General features: G+C 40.1%; 1 protein-coding gene across 10 annotated transcripts in view; it reads left to right on the forward strand.

Moving 5' to 3' along the window:
- Nucleotides 1-24152, forward strand: part of MTMR3 (myotubularin related protein 3) — a 78907-nt gene that overhangs the window by 23570 nt on the left and 31185 nt on the right. For 5 of the 10 annotated variants that reach the window (XM_084297000.1, XM_084297003.1, XM_084297006.1 and 2 more), the window contains 9 exons: nt 6318-6398; nt 9238-9345; nt 10109-10274; nt 10718-10795; nt 11180-11269; nt 12508-12624; nt 15700-15732; nt 20058-20140; nt 22482-22648. In XM_084297000.1, the coding sequence (XP_084153126.1) occupies nt 10173-10274; nt 10718-10795; nt 11180-11269; nt 12508-12624; nt 15700-15732; nt 20058-20140; nt 22482-22648 (670 nt within the window). In that variant the 5' untranslated portion in view covers nt 6318-6398; nt 9238-9345; nt 10109-10172. The remainder of the gene's footprint in view (nt 1-6317; nt 6399-9237; nt 9346-10108; nt 10275-10717; nt 10796-11179; nt 11270-12507; nt 12625-15699; nt 15733-20057; nt 20141-22481; nt 22649-24152) is intronic. The other 5 variants (XM_084297004.1, XM_084297005.1, XM_084297001.1 and 2 more) reach the window with 2 other exon arrangements.

Below are 24152 nucleotides of genomic sequence, written 5' to 3' on the forward strand. Positions count from 1 at the left end.
CCACAACCAAACAGTGCTAATGCTGTCGTCCAGCATTCTCACCCCCTGCTGTGGCTGCTGGGGAGACACTAACCCTTAGTTCTGAGGTGGTTGCTGCTGACCAAGTGTCGCTGCTGTGCGTTACAGCCAGAGACAGCTTCGGTTCCTGCTGGTACGGAGGAACTTTTTGCTGAACAGCTCTAATGCACGTGGGGTCTTCTGAGTGGCTTTGAACTGTAAACTCTGCCATTTAAGCAACCTTCTTGGTGCTTTGAGGACTAGGTGAGTAACAGCTTAAGAGATGAGCAAGTTAAGTGTCTAGTTTTAGGAAGAAAGCGTCACTGCTCCTGCAGGAATTAAAGTGATCCTTGAGCTGTCTAAAATCCCACAACTGCCTTGAAGTTGCTATGGGTTTTGCTTTTTATCAGCGTCTGGCCTGGAAGGACAGTGGTGTAGAGTAGTGCTAAACCTGGTATTTTTTGGACCACATCATTGTCTGGCCCTACGGACTGCATTGGTTTGTGTCTGGGAATAGGATGAAGGGGCTGAGATGTCGGAGTTCGTGTAAGGCAAGGAAGAGGAGTGCTTTGGGGAGAGTTGTGGCATCAGTACCCTGTGCTTTTTCACTGCTCAACCTGCTTCAGAGAGCTGAACGTAGTCATATATATATATATATATATATATATATATATATATATATATATATATATATATATATATATGACTATATATATATGAACAAACAACAAAAACTGTCACACTGGAAAAAGAGGAGGAGATTTAGCAAGTGCCAGGCTGAAAAGCTCCTCTTCCAGGCTGGTGTCAGTCAGTGAACGCTCACTGAGCCTCTCAGGGGCCTTTTCTTCCTGGATGAGGATGCTGATGGTGTGTGTGCATTGTACCCGAATGGCTTGCCTGACAGAGCAGGGTGTTTTGACCGAATCTGTGAATTAGTGGATTAAAATGCCAGTCCCTAAGTGAGCAAGTGGCCTCGAGGTGCAGGTAAGAGCCCAGGCTCCTCGTGGCCTGGCCGTGCAGCTGCTTGGTGCTGAGGCCCTGAGCAGCCCTGGAGGACCGAGTCACGGACACCTTGTAATAACTGCACCTACCCAGTGCTTTCAGGAATAAATGTTTATTCATAGCTGGTATTTGGTATTTAAATAAAGTTGTCTCATGACAAGCATGGGGAGGTCTCTTGTTACAGAGGTTTTAGAAGCTTTGTGCCAGACGAAGCACAGTGAGAGTGAGGTCAGTGTGTGCACACAGGAGCTAACAGCTGTAGCTCTGTGTACTGGGTCCTGACGTAGCTCAATGAGACAAGATCTTCGGAGTTTCAAGTCACTCATGAGGAGTCTTCAAACTTTCTCAGTTCATCCCACTTCCAGAACTTTGTTTTTGTGTTGCTTATAGTGTTACATTACTCTCTAGTGTTGCGTAGACTTGGGGAAATACAGCCTGTAAGGATGCCTTGGTAGGTGCTGTGTCATGGAGCTCTCCTAGAACTGTGGCTTCCTCTGCTCTGGTGTTCATCTGGGTACAGAAAGGATTGAGGGAGAGAAAAACATTCTTAGAGGTGGGGAGAAAGATGAGAAGGAGTTGGGAAGGATGCATATAACCTTCAGGGCTTTGATTAGCAGCCTCTTCTCCCTGTTCCGCTTCTTTGTTTGCAGCCTTTGTTTTAGAAGAGAAATAAAAAGGGAGGGAGAGCTGCCTTGGGAAGGGGCCAGTGAGGATGCTCTGGGGAAAACGGGGAGCACGAGGAGCGAGCTGTACCCTCACACTCTTCTGCCACTTCATATGAAAACTTTCCCTCTGAACATTGCCACAAAAAGTCATGAAGGTGACTTTTTGATTTCTTTTTGATGTAATTTTCCTTTCCCAACACAATAGATTACTCTTCTAGCCTGGAATTTACACAAAACTATTCCAGTTTCCACCAACTCAGGCCCCAGGTCAAGGTTCTGTGTGCTGTGAGCTTTCAGAGTGAGGATCTCTGGATCCACATCCATCCCTGCGGATCTCTCTGCAGTTTGGTCCTTCTAGATAGGTGTTACTTGCCTGTCATGCAAGTAAAATTAAGGAATAAAAGAATTGAAAGAAAAGGGAAATAAGAATAGGCTGTTAATTGAGCTTCAGGCTTCTTGGTGGTTCACCAGGAGATGTGACAGGGAAGTTACGTCCTGGTTTATATGCGAACATAATTGCAGCATGTGAATCTCAGGGCTTTATGAAAAAGGAATTCAAAGAAAAATCAGAAATTTTTTAAGAAAAAGCAAATCTGTCTTCAGATTTTGGTTTCAAGCTTGCCGCAGTGTTTTGGCCTAGGTTGGTTTTAGATGAGTGAAGAATACTAATACAGAACTAGTTAGAAATGCTTGCTCCTACTGGAGAATACTGTAATCCCACCGAAGGGTCTATTGATGTTTATTCTTTACATCCAGTTGGGAAAAATGGGCCTTTCTTCATGCAAGGCTAATTTTGTTCTTAATTACTGTTAGCTGTTAGGGTGCTGCAGTCCTGGCAGTGCTTTTACTGCTTTCATTCTTCCATCGCTTCCATCTTTCATCATAGCCCACTGCTTTCCAACCTGGCACTGGTTGCTTAGCTTAATCTGGAAATGTGGGTGAAAGAGAAGACACATGGCCATATAACTGGGAAATACCTCCTTGAAGGCCAGCATTTCTCTTCTGGGCACATGTTAATGCTTTCTGAAAGTCACAGTCTTGCAATACCCAGCCTCAGGACTGGCTGCACTCGGTTGGATCCCAACACTCTTGTCTCCGTGGCTTTGGCTTGGCTGCAAGACACCTGCATCACCCTGGTGGCAGGCTGGGGAACAGGAGCAAAGTGCTTCTGAGACCAGTGTGAAAACAGTTTTAGGGAGAAGCAAGCTAAAATCTACTAGGTAGGACATAAAGAAATAGAAGAACGATTTAAGAGAAAATGCGAGCGCAAAGGGAACAACCAAAAAGGCAACGAAGTGGTAAGTGGGAGATGTGTGGTGCAAGAGGAGGCTGAGTCACTGCACAGCCAGGTTCTGTGGGAACCAGCAGCATTGCAAAGCATTAGGAATGTAAACAGAAATAGAGAACTTTCAATCAGAAAGCCGCCTTGCATAATGGTACGGTTGTGACATGGTGTGGCATAACCAGTGCAGAAATGCAATGTTTCAGCAAAGGGAGAGGGAGAAAAACCTTCAGAATTGTCAGCTTCTGAAGAGAAGGCTGGGATTTGTTTCTTTCAAAAGCTCCTCTCTTGTCGTTTTGCTTTATGAACAAAAAGTCATACTGCTGTTTTTGCTGGATGCATCCTTTCAGTAAAGAAACTGAAGCAACAGCTTTTTGGACTTTAATAAACATTTAGTAAAACTTAGAGGTTTTTTTTACACCCGTTTGCCACTGTTTTGTTTAAATAAATGTCCAGAAGAACCCTGTTGCAGAGTGGTGGTGGTCAGGTAGTCCAGCACCCTGCTCTGAGCAGGGCCAACTTTGGAGCCGGATGGGGTTGCTCAAGGGTCAGTAAGTTGGGAATAGCTCTGGGTGGCGGATCTACAACTTGAAAATCTTGCAGTGCTCAGCAACTGTTATTTAGATTTTTTTCCATTAGTTACATATCTTGGTTTTCACTACTAGAGCATAATTTCTCTATCATTCCCTTTCTCTGCTTCTTCATAGCATCTTCCAAGACAAGACGAGGGAGGCAAGACCTGTGTGTGCACATCGCCTGTTGCGTTTGCCTGATGGCTAAGGTTATGAAATAGGCAACAGAGAGAAGGCTGCTAGGAGGCTGGTGCAAAGCAAAGGCTCAGTGTAGGTGTTGCTGTTCAGATCCCCATAAGCACTAGAGCCATATAGCTGGATGGCTTCTTACATAATTAAAATTGGACAGAGTGAGCGTGTCCTTCAGCACCCCCGTGTCTGTGCTTAAACAAAACATCCCAAACAAAGCACCCGGCTGTGAGCACGTGTGGCACCTAGGAAGAAAGCTGGTACAAAAGCTGTTACTGGACGAGTTTGCCTTTGTAGGGTTTACTGAAGGAAACGGAGCTGTTCCTTTTTCCATCTTCTACCCTTTGCTTTCCATCGTGGATCAGACAGAGGAGCTAACACGGTGCAAAAGGTGGGAACACGCAGCTGGGGGCTGCAGCTCCCTCGTCGGGGGGGCAAGCTTAGATTTGCTTAGCCATAATAATGAGGCAGTCACACATCAGTGCCGGGGCCTGCTCCTCCCTGCCCTAATTAGTGTTTTTGAGCTGGTGGTGGCTTGGTGGTGAGGTTCCTTCCTCCAGCCCGCTTTTTTTTTTCACTTTGGCACATGTTGTTGACTTAGGAAGCGATAACGTTCGAGGTGCTTATCTGCGAGCAGCAGCCTTGCGAGAGGAATGCTAACGAGCGCGCCGCGGAGTGTTTGCTGAATGCTGGCAGAAATAAAGCAGAATTATTAACACTTGTATTGGAACAGCTTCTCCTGTTTTTAAGCTTTTCTACAAAGCTCTGGAGACGCGGTGGTTTCTTCCAACCCTCATTAAATTCAATAAAAAGTTTGTTGCAGATTTTGAGAAGGTTTTTGCTTGGACCCAAAACACACAAAAATAAGTCCACATCCTGCTACCCTAAAAATGTGCCTTGCCTTTTAAAAGCATGGACGTGGCCAGAAAAATTTCTCTGAAGAGACATTCATGAGTTGCGTAGTCCGCCTTCATAGCTATTTTTTTGTTTGTTTAATAAGCTTGCTGAGTATTCCCGTCAAAGGTGACTTTGTCCAGCCAAGCAGTGGAACTTGTTGCACGATCAGCCTGGTACCTCAAGCTGAAATGGTGTTGTCTTTGCTTCGTGTGCCATGTTTAATTATCAGGCCACAAAGCTTTTGGGACTGGAGTTTAGCTTGCTGGTTGTGAGCTACAGGAGACTTGGAAAAAAAAAATAAAAAAATCTTGACCTCTTTTGCAGGTAACCAAACGATGCTTTTAGAAACTATTGTATAAAATCAGAATTCACGATGGACAACCAGCTTTTCCACAGCTGTGGTCATCTGCAGCATATCCTCTTATTTTCTTTGCGAAGGCAGATTATGGCACCATTTCTTTAATGGTAGATGAATACATGAGATTTCCCCAAAGTGCATGCTGAAATGCACGAAATGTTAGACACATCAAGCTAAAGGAACTCTAAGTTTGTCCTCCGTAACTATCCCTTCTTACTGCGTCAGTGCTAAAATTATGTATCCCTTTTTTGGGTACTGAAAGAACTTTTTATTCTTTTTCTGTCGCAAACCACAAACAACAACGCGATAAATGCAAAATAAAGATTTTGGAAATGGACCTTGATGTGAAAATTATCACAAGTTGTGGCACATCCCAGTACAAGGAAGCTCTTTCTAGCAGCAGGATTGTATGGGTTTGTAAGTTTGACTTTCTAGGCACATCCACGTGCAGCATGGTATTGGGATAGCTTCCAAGTTATTGTGAAGAATAAGCTTTTGGGATGCAAGGGGAGTGGTATTCCATCATTATGGCTGCTCGCATGCTTTAGGGATGGTTGGTTTTAGTCTGGAACTTTAATTTTAGGGTTTGAGCATTTTGGTGGAGAACGTTGCATCCCGCCTGACTCACGCTGCTGAGCACTCATTGCGATGCTATGGAAGAGCCCTTTGAATGCCTGCTGAAGTGACTGCATAGGAATGAGGCAAATTAGATGTTTAATACTTTTTTTTTTTTAATACATATTTGGCATAAATACTTAAATTTATTTTTGCAAAGTAGCCGTTCACTTGGAAAGTGAAAAAGATGGGCCTTGTGAAGAATGACATCGTGAGCATTGCTGGTCACTGGGGCATTTTTGCAGCTTTGTCCAAAAGTACTGAGACAATAACCCCTGTTTGTGGGAGGAAACTAACTTCAGTGTAAAATGAAAAACCACTTTTAAAAATTGGTACAAAACCAGTTGCATATTCTACAACAGAACTTTTCCGTACTTTGTATTGCCAAGTAATTTGTTTTCTTGTGTCTGTTTCTTGTTGTTGTTTGTTTGTTTTTAATTTCCATGTGCAAAGGAATTTTGGAAAAGATTTGACTTACTTGGTGGCCACGATTTCTGAACCATTCCCTTCCAGAAATCAGACCTTAGCCAGAGCATGTGTACCTGTCAGTATCCAAGTGCTGAATTCCCTCTTCAGTGGTTATGACTTGCATGCTAGTTAGTACTTTTTACTTTCCTCTTTAATTAGGACAGACAAGCCTAGCAGCTGAGTTTCTTGTACAAGTAAGTGTCTGGCTATTTAAAATGTATTTTTTTTCAATTGAAGGTTCATGTTTTAAAGAACTGTCTTTTTATTTGCAGTTGCCAATGTGAAATATTGGAAGAGTATCGTCTGAAACTTTCTGGGACAAAGAGGACTGTTTTATTCTCTCTCGTATTTTGGTAAGCTTATCATATTATTTTGATAAGAAAAGCTACCTGTTGAATGTGATTTCTACAGTTATTATTGATTATTACTAATTATTTTCTTAATGAAAGCATTTTCCAAGATGTTAGACAAAAATACATACATTTTACTGAGTTGGTATTTGCGACCTGTAATTGAGAAGGAAAAAAAAAAAAAAACAAAACACCAAGATATCTGTACTTTCCATACAACTCTTCTAGTTCTCCTGAAAATCTTCAAACAATTCTTTGTCTGTCTTCTTCAGAATAATGTGTAAATGCCCATATTTTTAACTACTTTGCCAGTAAATGCCTTTGACAGCTATTCAGTTATTTCTACGTGCAGTGCCAGGAAAGAGGGGAAATCTTGCTGTTAGGGATTGAAACATGGGAAACTAAGCGTTTATCCTTATCTCAGAATAATTTCCTTCCTCCTGTGAAAAGGAAGAAGTGTTTTCACTTTGTAACAGAAGCATCTTTTGCTAAAGCCAGATCGCATTCTTGAATATTTCATGCTCAAATTTTCTAATGCTCCATTGTTGAAATCTTGGATTCCTATCTGAAACTAAGAAGGCAACTGTGACACAGCAAGTAAACAGCTATGTTTTGAGTCTGAGGGGCAACTCAATTTGATTATCACTAAACTAAATGGAATTCAGTAGCTGGAAGGGGATGGCATGGGAAGAAAGTTAAATGCATTGGTAGTTCATTTTTCTTCTTCCACCAATTTTTCTTTTCTTTGCTGTAATTTATAGGTCCAATTATATGTAAATATGTGAATTTAAGTCATCCTTTTTTATTTCCTCTTTTTTGTTTAAAATTGCTGGCAAACACATGGCTATTATGCCTTAATTATGTACATAATTTAAAACAGAAGGTACATCTTAAGTAAGAGGTAATTAAGATGTTCCCATTCTGGCTGAATAGTCGGAAGATACAAGCTTTACTAAGCATTTATCCTTTCGAGAAGAATATAAGGATGAAGAATTAACACCACCAAACCTTTTTTGGTGTAATATACGGCTGAATAATGCAGTTGAAAGGACAGCACTGAAGATCGATACCATAATACACTTTTTGGCTGCAGTCGTAGAAGTTATTTCTGACAACAAAAACAAGTCTCACTATACTATTTATAAGCTATCTACTATTTGTATGTGATCCTATGTGTAAGTGCAAGCCTGAATTTGAGGCTGGTTTTTATGAAGGTGTTCTCTTGGTCAGTTATAATCCAAGCTGTATTTGAACATTTTCATTTCTGGGAAGTGCTTTTAAGCATCATGGAAGTGCTGCTCATTTGCCAGCTGCAGTTAAACAGAACTGGAATTCTGATTCCATTCTGCCACTGATCAACAAAAGATGGGATGGGTCAACATGAGATTGGCAGGAATGGGCTGAAGAAATCTAATTTCATATCAAGCTGACCTTGAAAGTAGTATGGTGTGTTAATTACGTGTAAAATTTAACAGAGTGGCTGCTTGGAGTTTACAATATGAAGAATGTCCTCACACTCACCTCGAGGGCAGGGCTTTCAAAATGAGGGTCAGAAATCCCCTTGCTCTAGGTGACATGCGATTGCAATCATCCTCCTATTCACTTGGCTAACCTGGAAGAATTTGCTATGTATAGATAGAAATGGGTTAGAAAGCTTTGGTAATGGAAGGAAATGGAGATTGAAAGTGTGATTTCAGAATTAATTCACAGTGTCAATATGGGCTGCCACTGAAAATCACATGTGGTCCATGCCCCTGCTCCCAGGGTATTCCTTGCCCTTGTGCTTAGTCCTGTGATCACAAGATCGTGAACTACTGGGATCAGTACTTGTTGACATGATGGGAAATGAATTTTTTCTTTGGGTATATTCATTTTCCATCAGACCACTGAACTTCATTCTAAAAAGGCAATGTTCCTTACTGGTTTTGTCAGCAATTTTTTTTATAAATACTTCTGTGCTACAGCAGTTAGCTTGATGAAGCATCGCACTAATACCTAGTAGCAATGTGAATGTGTAGTCATCTTAGAAACAGTTTTGTAAGTCCTAGTACCATTTATCTTGGCAATATCACAGTTCATATCTGATAATCCCAATTGAAGCTGAAACCAGCATATTTTTCTTCCACACGGCTTTCCCAAAATTCCCCTAAAAAGGTATGATTCTACTCATGCATGTAAAAAGCCACACTAGTATAGAAGTTGTTTTGCAGCTGAGTGCAGTCATTAGAATAAGAAACTTGTTCTGTGGTAGTTTGAATAGTCTCTGCTGGATTTTGGGATAACAACTGTCTTAAAGAGTTTATTTATAAGCTAGTATCAACGTGTACGTGGTTGTACAGTAAACTCTTGAAATAAATGCATCTAATCAAACAGAAGTGTAAAGAACAGTTTTGTTTACATCACAATGCCTACTAAAACTCTTCATCAGTGCTACTAAGCATGCTTTAAATTTGTAATGAAGCTTATCTTTTTAATTAGGTATGTGTTTCTTTGCTAAGGTAGGTGGCTCTAGAAGGCTGCAGAAGCCAACAGCCTGCCTCTGGCAGCCTGCAGAAATGGTGATGGAGATGTTTAGAGAACCACCTCTGACGAGGACGTGCCCTGACTCCTCCTCATCCTTCTGGCTGGCTGTAGAACTGATGACTGAGTGTGGAAGCTTATCGTTATTGTGAGGCTGGAGAAGGAGATTTGTGTAAATCTTCATTTTTAAACCCATCTCCTCTTAAGTCATTGGTCTTCGTGATAGGATACATTGCAAAGTCAATCCAGTCTGCACCTGTTATTTTGCCAGCCATCCTTTTAAATTTGCTTGGACACGAGGCTCTTTTTTAACGTCTTGCAGATCGAGGACAGTGGTGCATCCCACAGTCTGAGAGACAGGAGCGAGAACCAAGGGCTAGAAGTTGAAACCAAGTGTGGTTGAGGGAGCAGCTGAACTCCTCCTTTCCTGGTATCTTCAAGTCAAGAGCAGATGTTTTTTTACAAGATAAGCTTAACTGAGTATAACATGCATAAAGTACTGCGTCATGCTGGAATCGAGCATGAGCTCGTGTTTTGAACACGAGGACTGCAATTTTATGGTCCATATGTAGTTGTAAAAAGTTTCCATTTTTAAGCCCAAGACAAACAAACTTTTGCAGTTGACTGAATAATCTTTTTAAATTTATTATTAAATATAATCTCTAACTTTTTTTAATTCTTCTGATATTTTATTGTGGAGCGTGTCTGCTGTTGAAATTTCCTATAATAATACCGCTTTATTTGCCCTATACTATAGGGAATGCTTAAGGGATTTCACTGTTTATTAGCATGGTGTTTAAGGGACTCCCTTCACGACCCACCCCGGGGTTTGTTTATTAGGACCCGGAGCCCTACAGTTTTAATGGGGTCATTTAAAATGCAGAGCTCAGGAGTTCCATTTTTTTCTGTCTAGCCTGAACAGGTTTGCTTTGTTTTGAGCTTATATTTAGGGTTTGTATTTACTGAAGTAGAAATAATGGCTAAAGGAGTTGAGAATACAGGCTTAGCATCATGCCATAGCCCTGTACCAGCTCAGAAACATCCCTCTGCACGCTGCCAGATTTTGGACCCTTGTGCCAGCCTTTTCAGGCCATTTCTTCCCTTTACTGGGGACATAAAGGCACTGGCTTTGTTGGCGTACTTCTATTTGACAGAGGTGTCAGACCACTTTCTTATTATTCTTTTTTCCACAGCAGGCTGGTTTCATTTCAGAAGCTGTGTACCTGCTGCTCCTTTGCTCTCGGAGAGCTGTGTGCAATGGGCAGTGCATCAGCGCTTCCTGCTGCGTGCTCATGCTGTGTTCAGAGTGGTTTTCTGTCCACTGCAGCACCGAAAACTGCAAATATATTTAGCAGTGAGGTAACACACAAACTGAGAACTGACTAAACATGACTGTTAGGTTTAACTTTGTGTCTTCTGTGTAAGTGGTCCTGAAATACCTATATTAATTCTTAAAAACAAAAAACAGAAAAACACCTATCTGCATTAAAATAAATTTAATTTAATTTAACTGATGTAAACAGAATGGTGTAACTGCTGCATTTAGACTGGTGCTGTCCCAGCAGTACATTCAGAGATGTTTTTTTCTGTATGAATAGAAGGAGGCTGACGCGTTCTGAAATAATTTTGTCTTGCAGAAGAGTTAGTTGATAAATATTTCCTCTTTTCATAATTACTGTTTGCTTGAGGTTTCCTAATAGCTAAATTCTTATCTTTTAAAAGTTCATTTGTGTGTATTTGCCAAAAGGAAATGAATTCGTCTTCATTGCTATACTTTTCTATTTTGTTTTTTTTTTTTTCAGATTTTAATAAGTGAAGAAGAGCCTCAAAATACTGCAAGTAAAGACGAGGATTTCTCCTCCTGTCCAGGACCTGTCATGGTAAGCAAAAGTCTTTTATAGAGACTCTTACAGAGCAGGATAGGCTAAAATCTAAAAAGCATTAGTGAATTAATGTTTGTGTGTGAGTTGTTGAGCCTAAAGTTAGACTAAGCTAGGCTAACGCTTTTTTTTTTTTCTTAATGTTCATTCAAGACATTCTTTTTTTATGACTTCATTAACCAGGCTGCAGGAAGATCCATTTCTAATATATTTAGTTGAGTGCTTGTCTTTGTAAGTTTAGTAACTTCAGTAAGTTACTGATATCTGAATTCTCTAAACAGTCCATCCTGTTTGAACTTTTCATTAGTCATTGATAGCTTGCTATGTTGTGAAGAAGGCAGTAAGTGACAGTGCTGAAGTTAACTGTCAAGCTTTGTTTCTCAGGATGAAGAGACTCAGCACAGCCTTGAATGCATCCAGGCTAATCAGATTTTTCCCAGGAAGCAGCTTATCCGAGAGGATGAGAACCTTCAGGTAATCACCACAGTGCTTCTTGCCAGTTGAGATCACGATGTCACTTGTTGAGCTGGGTATTTTCTGGTCTCTCCTGCAGAATTTTAATTTGTGAGTCAGTACAGTTATTTGAGAAACAATTTCTGTTCAAAGACTCGTGTACATTTGGACAGGACAGAGCGCTTGTGCAGTATGTTGCAGGAGTTTCCCCAGTGTCTGAAAAGTAGAACCATATACCCATGTTGTAATTTCAAGTGCTAATTCCTGAACTGAGAATCTACTAATAATTCCTGTCTACCAACACTAGGAAAGTTTTTACTACATAGTTTGGAACTCTTTATGTTTCAATAAAACAAATAAAAAACCTCCCACCTAACACTGTTATTCAAGTTCTACCATTACTCCTTGTTACAAAGAAGCCAGAAGTCATGTTACACAAAATTGATTTTTTTGTTGTTTTCTTTTGTTTTTCCAAAGTTTCTTTTGAAATTTCAGGTGATATAATCATGTAGACATCCTTATATCAACTGAAGAGGTAGTTTATTTCATTTTAATAGAAAATATTTTAAATTAATTTAAACTAAGTCATTGCAAAACCAGTTTTGTTTCCAGTTGAGCCCTTAGACGTGTTTCACTCAGCTCAGCTAAATTGGGTTTAAATCTTGGTTTTAGTTAAACAGTTGCAGTTTTTAGGTGCAGCATAATAAGATTGCAATCATAATTTCTTTCCAACCTATAAAACAGCAGCATGTCATGCATTTTCTTGTTTGCAGCAAGAAATACAAGTCAAAATGTATGATTTGTCCAACTGACTTCCACTGTGTAGCAGTTAGGTATCCAGTCTAAGCTGGTTGTCTGAGCTTGCTTGGTGAAGGGACCAACAGTGTAGAAGGTTATGCATGATTCACTTTAGGATGAATTTAATAACACTGTGGAAATGCCACATTCCATGAAGTAAGGAGCAAGAGCATAAATCAGAAGGTCAGACTGCTTGCCAAAATATGAAGATGTTTTGCTCAATTTTTTTTATAAAAATTCACTGTTTTAACTAACCAAGCACATTCTACTCAGGCAAACTATGGGAAAAAGAGGAATTGTATAAAACAGGCTGCAGTTCCTTCTTAGCAATAATAGCTAGGTTTGAGTTCTCAGCAGCGTTTCGGTTTGTTCTTTTGTTATTGTGTACTTGAGTGGGTATTTATAGGAGGTATGTGGTTTTGATAAATGCTTTCTAAAAGATTTCTCTTGCTGTTCTGAAGGTCCCGTTCATTGAACTTCATGGTGAGAGTACAGAGTATGTAGGACGAGCAGAAGATGCCATCATTGCACTTTCTAATTACAGACTTCACATCAAATTCAAGGAGTCTGTTGTGAACGTAAGTGTTGTTCATGCTACTACAGTAATACAGCTATTTTGAACCCAATCTAAATAAAAGAATTAGGTGACAGTACAGTGATCCTGCCTTTTAAGGTTAGTGGTAATAGAAAATCTCTTTGTGATGCTCGTTGCATTTTTCACAGAAAACAGATGTGGTTTTAGACATCAAAAGGTGGCTCAGCACCTCTGAAAATGAGGCTCTGTAAGGATACTCCTCATCAACTTTATGGTCCTTCTATAACTGGCTAAGTCTGCCAGATGTTCTCCTAAGCTCTGTATATGGTCAGTAGACAAGCCCAGGGTCAGTAGACAAGCCCAACGGGCTGTCTGCAGCATCTAAGCTAGGTTCATAGCTTGCTTAGAGAAGCTTCACCAAGAGGATCTGGAAGAGTTTAGCTACTGAAGCTTGATGCCTGGAGGTGAACAGTTTGGGTGCTATCATTAACGCAAGAGATCCATGAATTTTACCTCCTTGTCAGATGCCTGTGCATTTCTTCATAGAGCTTTAGATCCATTCTTAAAAATTGTTACATATCTAGCTACTCAAGGTCATAGAAAGAAATGTTATATAAACATAAATTAAACAGGCATTGTGAAGTCCCTTACAGTGGTATAATTGGCATATGCCAGTCTTACTAGTTACAGTACCAGCTGTGAACTATATAGAATTCATTAGGACATTATACATGGCACAGAAGTATTTCTGTAAATATTTATAATAAAACCAGCAAAACAAATCCAAACAAGCTAAGCATGTTTTTTCCCCCATGGTGATGGGTTTTTCACCAGTCTCCTTAGTTGAAGTCAAGTCCTGACCCTAGCTAGTTGTGGACAATTGCAAGGTGTCACTCATGAATCCTGAGCTGTAAAGTGTAAATGTAAAACACCGAAACTGATGCGTGTTGTTCTAAAGCGGACAAAAGCAAGGGCAACAAAGCATAAGAATTGTCAGGTGCTGTCACATATTTGACTGAGACATATGCAGCACAGCGGTCTGGAACATCAGTGAGATTTCCTGTGCACGTAGCTGTGTTAACTTTTGACACCACATCAGTCTTAAATTTAAATTGTTCTTTTATTGTTTTGTGCCAGAGCCAAATTATTAATTCTATAAAAACATTGTTTACTGATTGTTTAAAACTAAATCTTCGCTGTTTTACGTTGTCTCTAATCGTATGGCTCTATTACCTACAGACTTCTGTGTGCCTGTCGTTGTTACCATTAATCACATAAAGTGCTCTTTTAGTTCATGAGTTGTCAACATAATGGGCTGAACAGGCGTATCTGCTGGCTAGTGAACATCTGCGTACAGCATAATATAAAAAGCACACGTAAAGTGCTAGAGTTCATGATGGTGTATTTTTTTCAGCAAACGTATTATTTCTGAACACGGCAGTTAATTTAAAACGATGGCAGGAAATTTCTGATGGCAATAATTTAATTGGACATTTAAGGGCTCTTATCTTCCACTGCTGACCATACAAAGGAGATAGTGTATGTGTATATGCAGAGGTAGCATAGCTTTACTTTCCGCCTCTTATTCCATAGTCAGTCCTGGGTTACGATTTGGGACTTGGAAGTTAATCTGTACGTGCACCTGGGGATGGGAGCCAAGGGTCAGCTAGGTGCTGGGATGTCTCAGCTGCAGCCCAGCCAGATGCATCCCTCCGTATTGTCGCCAACAAAAGGAGGATTCATTATGAGGAGTGCATTTTATAGGGGTCCATATCTTTGTTATATGAACATAAACTCTAAGGCTGAATTCTGCCAATAGGCCTGCTACAATAAAACTATTACTGTAGTGTTTACTGTTAGCTTTACTTATTTTTTAATTCAGAGTCCAACTCTTGTATGAATTTGGCAAGTAGAAGTGACAGTGGAAAGGACTGAATATTTATAAACAAGGAGCCGAGACTTGAGAAACGAGCGTAATTCTAAAAATCAAGAGTTTGTCCTTGGGAATGCCAGGAAACGAATGAATTACTTTATTAGATAAGGCACTAATGAATGTGCTGCACTTACTGTTGTGTCTGTCCTTAGGAGTATTGGAGGATAATTTTTGAAGAATTGCCAATGTAATGTTTATGAACAGCCACAAAAATTTAATGTTTTCTTAAAATATTATTTGTTTGAGTTCAGGAAAGACAGCACAAAATTTTGTCAATATTACCATGTTAGTGTTGCTTCACTGACTTCGATGTGCAGTGTTCTGACCTTGTAAGGCCTGAATAAGAACTCCGTCTGATGTCTCTGAGGTTGTTAGTCCTGCTTTGTTTGTCATCATTAGTGAGAAAGATTCAATTAGGTAGTGTGGCAGGTAGAGTAGAATATAGATTGTTCTTCCCTAATCATATATGACCATCACTAATTACTTACTGTGAACTCTCCGGTACTAGAATTCAAGGCAGACAAGATTTGGAATACTTGTAAAGATAAAAAGGTATTTGTACTAATTAGGAACCATATTTCAATTGCTAGAGTTTGGAATAATAATCAGCTTGGTTATTGTTGATCAATTTTTATTGGTGATTTTCTAAATGAAATCTTCACTGAGTACTGTTTGATCACATTCATCTAAATTCTTTTCTATTATTATATCTCTAGACCTATTCAGAAAACACCTGGCTACTTTTGAGAAGGCCTTTTAAAAAATGTAAATGCATTTACTAATTGTAGGGATTTGATTTTCCTTAATTTTCAGTGACTTTTCTAGAAATCAATACCCTAAGGCCGGATATAGTACCAACCTTCCCACCTCAGCAGAGAGAGGTATTCGTGTATGTGAAAGAAGATTGTTAGCAAGCATCTGTATTACAGTAAAAATACTTGTGAGAAGTGTTTGTTCCCAGTGGCTGGGTGTGCAGCTGTTCTGGGCAGGCACGTCCTCTTGCAGGAGGTGGAATATTCCTGTGCAGTAGCTGTAGGAATGGACCTCCAGGGAAAGCAGAATGCACGCCAACTACTTGTACCTTAATAAGGACAACTGCATGAAAGAAATGGGATCCAGTTAAAAATGGATTCCTAGTCTTTGTTTTTGTACCTCACTGTTCTCTTTTTGTTTGCAATTCAATAGACTGGCTGTCCAAACGATGCTTGTGAAACCTCAGTAAGTAGCACAATGTTGCTAGATCACTTGCTGCACCTGTGCTTGAAAATAAATACATTTAAATGTTGATAATGCTCACCTTGCAACACTGCAGAAAAGGGTTGTATGTGTAAGTCCTTTCCATGGATAATTTCCTAGATCTGAGTAGTAACAGGGACATGGAGTTTTAAATGCAAAAACAAAAGATCCCTTAGACCATGCATAAATTGGAGGGATTATGGCATTCAAAAGTGTTGCCTTGTATTTATCTATGGGATTATAATGCAGACTCAACAGTGATATCTCAGTGCACATAACGAGTTTGGTTCCCAGGCTGCTCTCTGTTGATTGGCTTTCCTTAAGAAAATTTCAAACTTTGCAGCTGATATTTCTGTCTTATCATTTTTCTCTGTGTAAGCTAATTGCATTTATGGGGGAATTAAAATGTTAGTGTATTCTATGAAACCCTGGGTTTGGATGTAGCCTCTTTCAAATAGCAGACTTTGGACACAGGAAGAAAAAAAAAAAAGTCATACCGGCAAGATGAGGAAGATTTTCAGTCTTTAGGATCTAATGAGTTTTAGCATGAGCTTTCCCTTGGTCTTTAGTAGAAAAATGGTTTGTCTAGTTTCTTCCCAGCTTTATATTACAGTTGTGGGTCATCTGTGCTGAGCAATAGCTTAGTGTTGTCCCCAGGTCCTGGTTGTCTGACCATTCGCATTGCATGTATGTTGGTCCTGAAAGCAGAGAAAGGGACTAAATAATTACTTGAAAGGCAAAACCGGAATGCAACCTAGGTGTAATTAAAAGCAAACTGTGCTTTAGGTACTCCTTGTAGGCTGTAGGAACCAGATTGCACCTGGAAGGATTTGACTCTCTCCATCGACAGGAGTGCTCTAAGCCCTTCTGAGCTGGCCTTGCCGCTTCAGTATGTCCATATTCCATCTTACACCACGCTTCAGGATGTCCAGCACGTAGCCTTGGCCCCGTGCTGTTGAAGTAACCAGTACGTAGCAGAACCCTAACATTATTTCTGGCTCCGAGCTGGAAAAACAACAAGGAAATACTAATTCCAGCTCATGAGCCTTGGGTGCCACCTGGTACCCAGTAGTCTGAGGCCATCTGGTGTGCAGGGTAGAGAGCAAATCAGATCCTTCAAGAGTAAATGTGCTACAAAACAGCCTGAGCGTGGTCCACAGCATGCTGCTTGGTGTCACGGTCAAGGACTGAGCCATGCAATGGGTCCTTTTAGCAGGTTTAAGCATAACCTTTTATTTTCTAACTACAGAGGTATATTTCTCTGAACCTATCTTGTACTGCAGCGAGGTGACAGCTCCAGCAATTAAAAAATAAAAGAAAAAATGATTCCAAAAAGGTAAAAAATGGAGTCGTAAAATGTTGCTGTTTAAAACAATATATACATACATATATATATATATTTTAAGAAGAGACAGTCAAGAGGCATAGTGCAAGAGCGTAATGTTCTGCTGTGATGTGGTTGGCCTTTGATAACAGTGCATGTTTATTCTTATAAAAGCCAAAATGATTGCTTCTCCACTGCTTTATTCAGATAGGCGCTATTAAATGGGGAAGCCTGCAAATAGAATTGATGGCTCTTTCAGGAGCAAACGAACGGCGCTGGGCGTCTGCCTCGCGGTGTGATTCAGCCTGAAAAACAGAACAATGAAACCGGGAGGTTATTAGTGGGAAAAATGGGAGGACGGAGGCAGATAATTTTACAGAGTTTTATGGGGTAGTAAGAGTAATGGACAGGAAGGAGATTGAAAATTGAAGAGGATCAGAGGATAGGTTTTTATGACCGGAAAAGAAAATTTACAAGACTGATGCGAAGGTTGCCCTAAAGAAAGAAACAGCAAATTTTAAGGAAATAGATGGGGAGCCGTGTGCAGACTGTAAAGGGAAAAAAGAATGGCTGCTGAGCGGAGGGCAGATTGGAAGAGAGCAGAACAAAGAATGACTTTGAAAGAAGGAAATTAAAAATAATGCATTAGTAGAAGAATAGTCAGAATGGCATTAGGGTGCAGACAGGGGAAGAGGAGCTGGAACTAGACTGCAAGGCGAAGAACTGCTTAAATGAAGTGTGTGTTGGAAATAATGCAGTAACAGAGGGCTTGGAGAAGAAGAATATTAACAGGTGAAGGAGCATTTGACTTAAAAAGGATGCCCTCTAGAGCCTCAACTCATAAATTAGCGGGAATGGATCTTACTTTCTGCGTTGGTGCGATGTGAGTTTGGTAGTTTTAAATAATTTATCGGTGTTCATGGGGCTGTCCAGCTGGGAAGGGAGAATGGAGGGTTCTCTAGTGTTAGGTCTGGTCCAGTCCCTTAAATTATTAGACAAAACTATCACAATCATTTTATCTGCCTCGCAGCCTAGAATCAAGTAGGAGAAATAGTGGAAGGAATTACTGGTTAAAATAAAAAGGCTGTAGCAACAGCAGTGCATCTGATCTGCTTGTCTGTAATGCATTTAAATAGTGGCTTAAATCAGCGGCTAAGCCCATCAGCATCTTCAGGGTACCTCTTCTCACCACTCACTTGTTCTGCTAGAGCTGGCTGGCTCTGCAGTCAGTTTTAGCATCCAAGAGGATGCCTGCTCGTGTAGCTGGCCATGTCATTGATAGCAGACTGTTGGCAATCTCAGAACGGTAACAGGGCTGAAAACACGGACCAGAATTCAAGCTCCAACTTTACCTGAATACCCTAACTTCTGGGCTGTCAGGTCAGACTCCATCTCGTCTAGTGTCCTTGTGCCTGAATTTTATGTTCTTTACTGGCCTGGTTGCAACAGAAGGACCAGAGGAAAACTTCCTCTGGTCGCTGGGGGCTGAGCAGAGGGTAAGGATTAAGCTCGGGTATTGAGACAATACCTGCCCGTGGTATTCTGGGCATTGTAAGCTCTGTGCAGTTACCTGGGCTTTTGCATTCTTAGGATGACTCTTGACTTTTGGGTGAGCTGGGATAGTCAAGGTGCAGCCACGAACTGTGTGCCTGCCTCCAGGAGACAGAATGATGACCATTCCCTTGGGCCCAGCATTTACTATTAGCTCTCTAGGCATCTTCCTGCTCAGGATGAGTTTTCTTGTGGTTCTCATTTCTGAGGCATCACTTTCCCCCATCTTCTGTTTTTAATTCCATTTCCTTTGATCATTCCACTCAAATTGGGCACTTCTTAAGCATCGTGATGCCTGAGAAGCAGCAGTCTTGGCTCCACACCCCAGATCCTTGATTGAAGGTAATCTTCAAGGACTTGTGCCCAGAGTCATATGGAAAGGCACTGGCAGAGCAGGGTCTTAGAGCCATCTTGTAAGCCCCAACCCTGAACTTAAACTGCCGGATTGTACCCCACTGATGACAAGATAAGAGAATTTGAAAGTTTTATCTGATAGCCTTTGTTGTACTGAGGGATCCCAGTGGCAGAGGTTTTCTTGCTTTGTGTAACGTTCAATATAATCTTTAATAAACATTTCAAACATTTTTACGCTGTTTATTGTAAATATTAGCTAAATTGTATAACTGTGTTTGGAATTTAGGCAGTTATTTCTGAGGTAGTCGAATACTAACTCTTACTCATTGCAGACCACAATGTACATTTGCCAGTGTCGGGTAAAGGTCTAAAATATTAATGAAACTAATATTTTCATTGTGTGGTCTTCTGCTTCCCATCTTTAAAGGTACTTGCATGTGCTTACATGTTTTGCCTGATCAAGCTTCTGCCAGTTACATATGCCATAAAACATTAGAAGTGCATATAACTACACCTTTAAAATTGAATGATTCAGCTTTATTACTCAAAATACAGCTGCTTTGATCACAAGAGTTAATCTACACAGGGCAAATGATTTTCCCCAAAGAAGGAATGTGGAATATGTCCACATAACAAGCATCTAGACTGCAGCAGTCTGTTAAGGGGGAATCTTACATAGAGTTTTGTTTTCAACACCAATAGCTAAAATTACATTTCCTGAACCTCTAAATTTGGACCAACAAAAGAGAAAGATGCTTCCAGGAGAGAGGAGCTTGTGGGTTTCTGTTGCTTTTTCTACCATTGCGTATGTTACCAGTGCTGCAGCCCTCTCCCTGATTTAATCTGTAATCTCAGGTGTTTTCATGGGATCCCTTAAGGTTCTTTGGGCTATACAGTAGTGGAGCTAGAAACTGTACTGATCTGTGGTACCATACTCCAGAGCTTTTGAAGTAGCTATACTTAGTTTTTGTTGCTTTTCTCTCTCTTTTCTGTATCCACATAGTCCTTGTGAGATATGCCAAGAAATTACAATGTTAATGCCATTTGGAATTAAATCATATAATCTTTTTAATTGCAGGTTCCATTGCAGCTTATAGAAAGCGTTGAGTGCCGTGACATATTTCAGCTTCATTTGACTTGCAAAGACTGCAAGGTTATAAGGTATGAATAGGCCAAATGCTGAATGGGCTGTGACTTTGCCTTCCATGTGCTGTGTACAGCTAAGACATTCTAGGGAGATGTGTGTGGGTTTTTTTCATCTTTAGTGCACTTTCTTTCCCCCCAAAATATTTTCTTCTGTCTTTGTGTATAATAGTTGGCCATTTTTGTAAAGAGGATGGGATTAAGATGGCATGCATTTTATTTGGAAGTTAATCTTAGTCTCACTGTTCTTTCCCTGATTTACAGTGAATGCAGTACTGGTTATAAGACACAGAACTAGATAAAACAGCTGAAACACATACTTCTTAGAAAAAAAGTGTTAAGATTTGGGGTTGAGGTTGGGGTTTAAGGTATGGGCTTGTGTAGTTCTACCTGAAACCTTCAGACAGGATAGCATCAGCCACCTTGGGTTTTTAGCTGTTGTCAGAGTGCAGAGACTATCCTTAAGACACAAGTAGCTGGTTGAAAAAGAAAGTCTGGGAATAAGGCAAAGCCAGGTCTTCAACCCACCTCGGTAGACAGCAAAGTAGCTGTCATGTGTCATGTTAATATGCTTCTGTCCTTCAGCATTCTTCAGTGTCTGCCCCTGGGTTCTCTGAACTTCACTATTTCCTACTTTTCTGCTGGATAAATTAATTTTGATCTATAAACTTTAATTAACAAGAAAGGAACACTTCTTTTTGATTAAATGTTTGCTGGCAGTACCTTTCGTATAATGAAATGCGCCTCAGTCACATCTGAGCACTCAGAATGTTTAACAGGCCAGCTGCTTCCTGAAATGCTGGATTTTGATGAGGTCTGATTTTACTTTAGAAGTAATGTTTAGTTTAATTTGAATTAAATATTTAACTTCCTCTTAACTTATAGCTCTTGACATTTAAAAAATTCACTCTTCCTATCTACATTAATTTGTTAATCCTCTTCAATTGTACAATGAATACAAATTATTTGTATTTATGTCCTCCTTTATGAATTTCTGATCAAAATTGCAGTTCTGAGAATCAGGACTTGATGAAAATGACCACTGGAAATAATGAGGTGTGGGCTCAAGATCCCAAAATTGGAACACGTGCATGTTATGTTTCCTGAACAAAGCAGTTTGTGTTCTGAATAATTGGGCTCAAATGAAGGTAGTGTTGAAAATGACTAATACCAACTTTAAAACAATTTAGAAAGAAAATGGGATACTTAGGGTGAGGTGCATCTTGTCTAACTGCAGACACTTAATAGACAATTAACCAGTCTGAGCTAGTAGTGGAGGCTCACTTTATAGTCAGTGATGAGAAATAAAAGCTTCAGGGCTGCACTTCCTCGCAGCTATTTTAGATGTGTTTCATAAGATAGCAGGAGCTGCACATGTCGTCTTCCTTCCACTGCCTGACTTTTAGATATTTACAGGTAGGGATAATAAATCCTGCCCTTAGAGAATACAGATGCTGTCATTAATGATGAATGTAGTTGAAACCAGACTGAGCTGAATGCAAATATTTGGTGAATATTTTATAACTATAAACTCTTGAAGAAATCTGTCAGGGAAAAGTAAAAATAAATCACTGCACTAATTTCCACCCTTTATTCCAAAGGGGCCAGAAATCCTCTTTGAAAAGACAAGCCAATGCCATTTTAATGTATGGCTTTGAAGATTATTTTCTCCTGTGCAGGGAATGTTCTTGCTCGTTGTTGTTAGTATGTAATGTTAGGAAAAGCTCAGATTCAAAAACATTTTTTCTGCTTACCACCAAGGCCAGGAAAGAGAATTTTAACATCTATGGTAGGGGAGTAAGGTAAGATTTCACATACTGGCGTTTGTCCCCATTGTTCTCAAATTAAGTATATCATTCAGATGGATCTTTTGTCTAGATTTTGATGAAAAATGCATTCTTGCTTGCAGGAATGTGATAGATTATAATGTATGTGGTGGTTTTATGAGTTAGTTTCCATCTGGGACCACCCTTCAGCAAGACGACATAATGCAGTTCTGGTTTGTGTGAAAGCTGCACACTGAGCTCAGGGATGCTCGCCATGATTTTAAACTAGCCATACCCATAAACATCTTCCTCGTCCATGACTAGTAAGGCATGCTGGTGGTTTATTTGCAGTCACAGAATATTGCTTTCATGCTTGCAATTTAACTTGAATCCTTAGTTATTTATTTCTGTACTAATACCCTAAGGTTTCATTTTTACTATCCACTAGAATGTACACAGAAGTAGAACTAAATTATCAATGAGATGGTTCTTCTCATTTTTAGCTTTCACAAGGGTTTTCGCAGTCAGCCAGACCTTATAATGTGGGCACCTATTCCTGACAATTAATAAATAAATGTTTATTTCTGTGACAGGTGTCAGTTTTCTACTTTTGAGCAGTGTCAAGATTGGCTGAAGCGTCTGAACAATGCCATCCGCCCTCCTTCGAAGATAGAAGACCTTTTCTCATTTGCCTATCATGCTTGGTGCATGGAGGTGTATGCTAGTGAAAAGGAACAGCATGGAGACTTGTGTCGGCCAGGTACGTGGAAGCACTTTGAGGATCATCACACGTGATTTGAATAGGAACTGCCTGCTTGTTGCTGACATCCACAACTTTCAAAAAAAAATTATGAACAATTCAGTTTTTCTGTTTAGATTGTACCAGGAAAAATCTCATATGGACTTTTTTTACATCAGTTCTTGCACTTCTTCCTTGGTTATATAGTATACCTTCACTTTCAGCATTGTGTTTAATGTCTCACATGTCTGACTCTGCACAGTCTGAATTTTGTCCTGTCTGAACAAATGGGAGATTAGCTCCCACCACAGCTACTTTGGGATCAAAAAGCTATGCAAAACACTCCCTGAATGGCCTGGGGAAATTAATGTGGTGGATCTAATTTAGTCAGTCACGTATAATACTAATAACATTTTGTTCACCAGGGCAGCAACTTTCATTCTAAACATTTTGTATGGATTGTGCCCATGTTTTTGTAGTCATTGCCTACGACAGTGGTCTTCAGCGTGGATGTTCAGCAGTAGGAGGTGCAGGAGAAAGACGCCTCTGAGCTGTTTCTGAGGTTCACAACTGCAAGACAGGGGCCTATTTTTACTGAAATATCATCCACACTGGAAAGTTTGAGAAGTCCACAAGTAAATAAAAACTAAAATTGCTATGCTGGTGGTTATAGCATTTGTTTGTATCCGAGGAAATCTGTGTTCTGGGCCCTCTCCAGTCTGAGGCCCTCGGCATCCATAATCCACGTATCTGAGAAAAATGGCCTAATTATAGGAGGTTCGTTAACAGAGGAATGACGGTGTGGTTCTACCCCTGTTACTGAAGCTGGAGTGTGGTTTAGCAAAGACTGTAATTTCCTTGAAGCCTGAGGAAGAGCAGTCAACAGGTAGCACACAAGTGGGAGGAGGTGTTGCTTGGTTCTGCTTCCTCTTCCTGCACTTTACACACTTTGTTAGCAGTTGCTGAGAAAGAAAAATTCTCAGAGCAGAATTCATATCTTTCCCCTCCCAAGTAAATTCACTAACTGGAATACAGTAGGAGTTTAGATGGTTTACTAAGTCTCCTTGTGGGTCTTCAGACAGGATTCAGCCTGAGTTACACGAAGCAGCATTTACTTTGTGATTAACTTTTATCAAATACATTTTTGTTCTTGGGGATATATCCATGAAACTTACATGTAGTAACTTTTTCTCCCCTGGAGGGTACTTCTGGTGGTAGATATTTTCCTCCTATAAAGAGTTAAATTATAGTTAAAATGAATCTATAGGAATGTAATTAATCCAAGACATTGGATTTATTTATTGTACATCAAAGCAGCCCAGTGTTTGATAGATACGGACACAAATACTAATTGCTTCCAAATCTAAATATCAACTTCTGTGAAAAAAATTGTAAAGTGTTAACCATGTCTGCAATGGCAGATTAGCACTGTGGCTCACATGACCAGTGTTTATCATCACAAGCCCACAACACGTATAGCTTGCTTTTTCTCCAATTTTAAGAGTTGGTTGGGCATGCCTAAGAA

This window comes from Netta rufina, assembly GCF_964035555.1.
Source record: "Netta rufina genome assembly, chromosome: 17".
NCBI classification, from domain to species: Eukaryota; Metazoa; Chordata; class Aves; order Anseriformes; family Anatidae; genus Netta; species Netta rufina.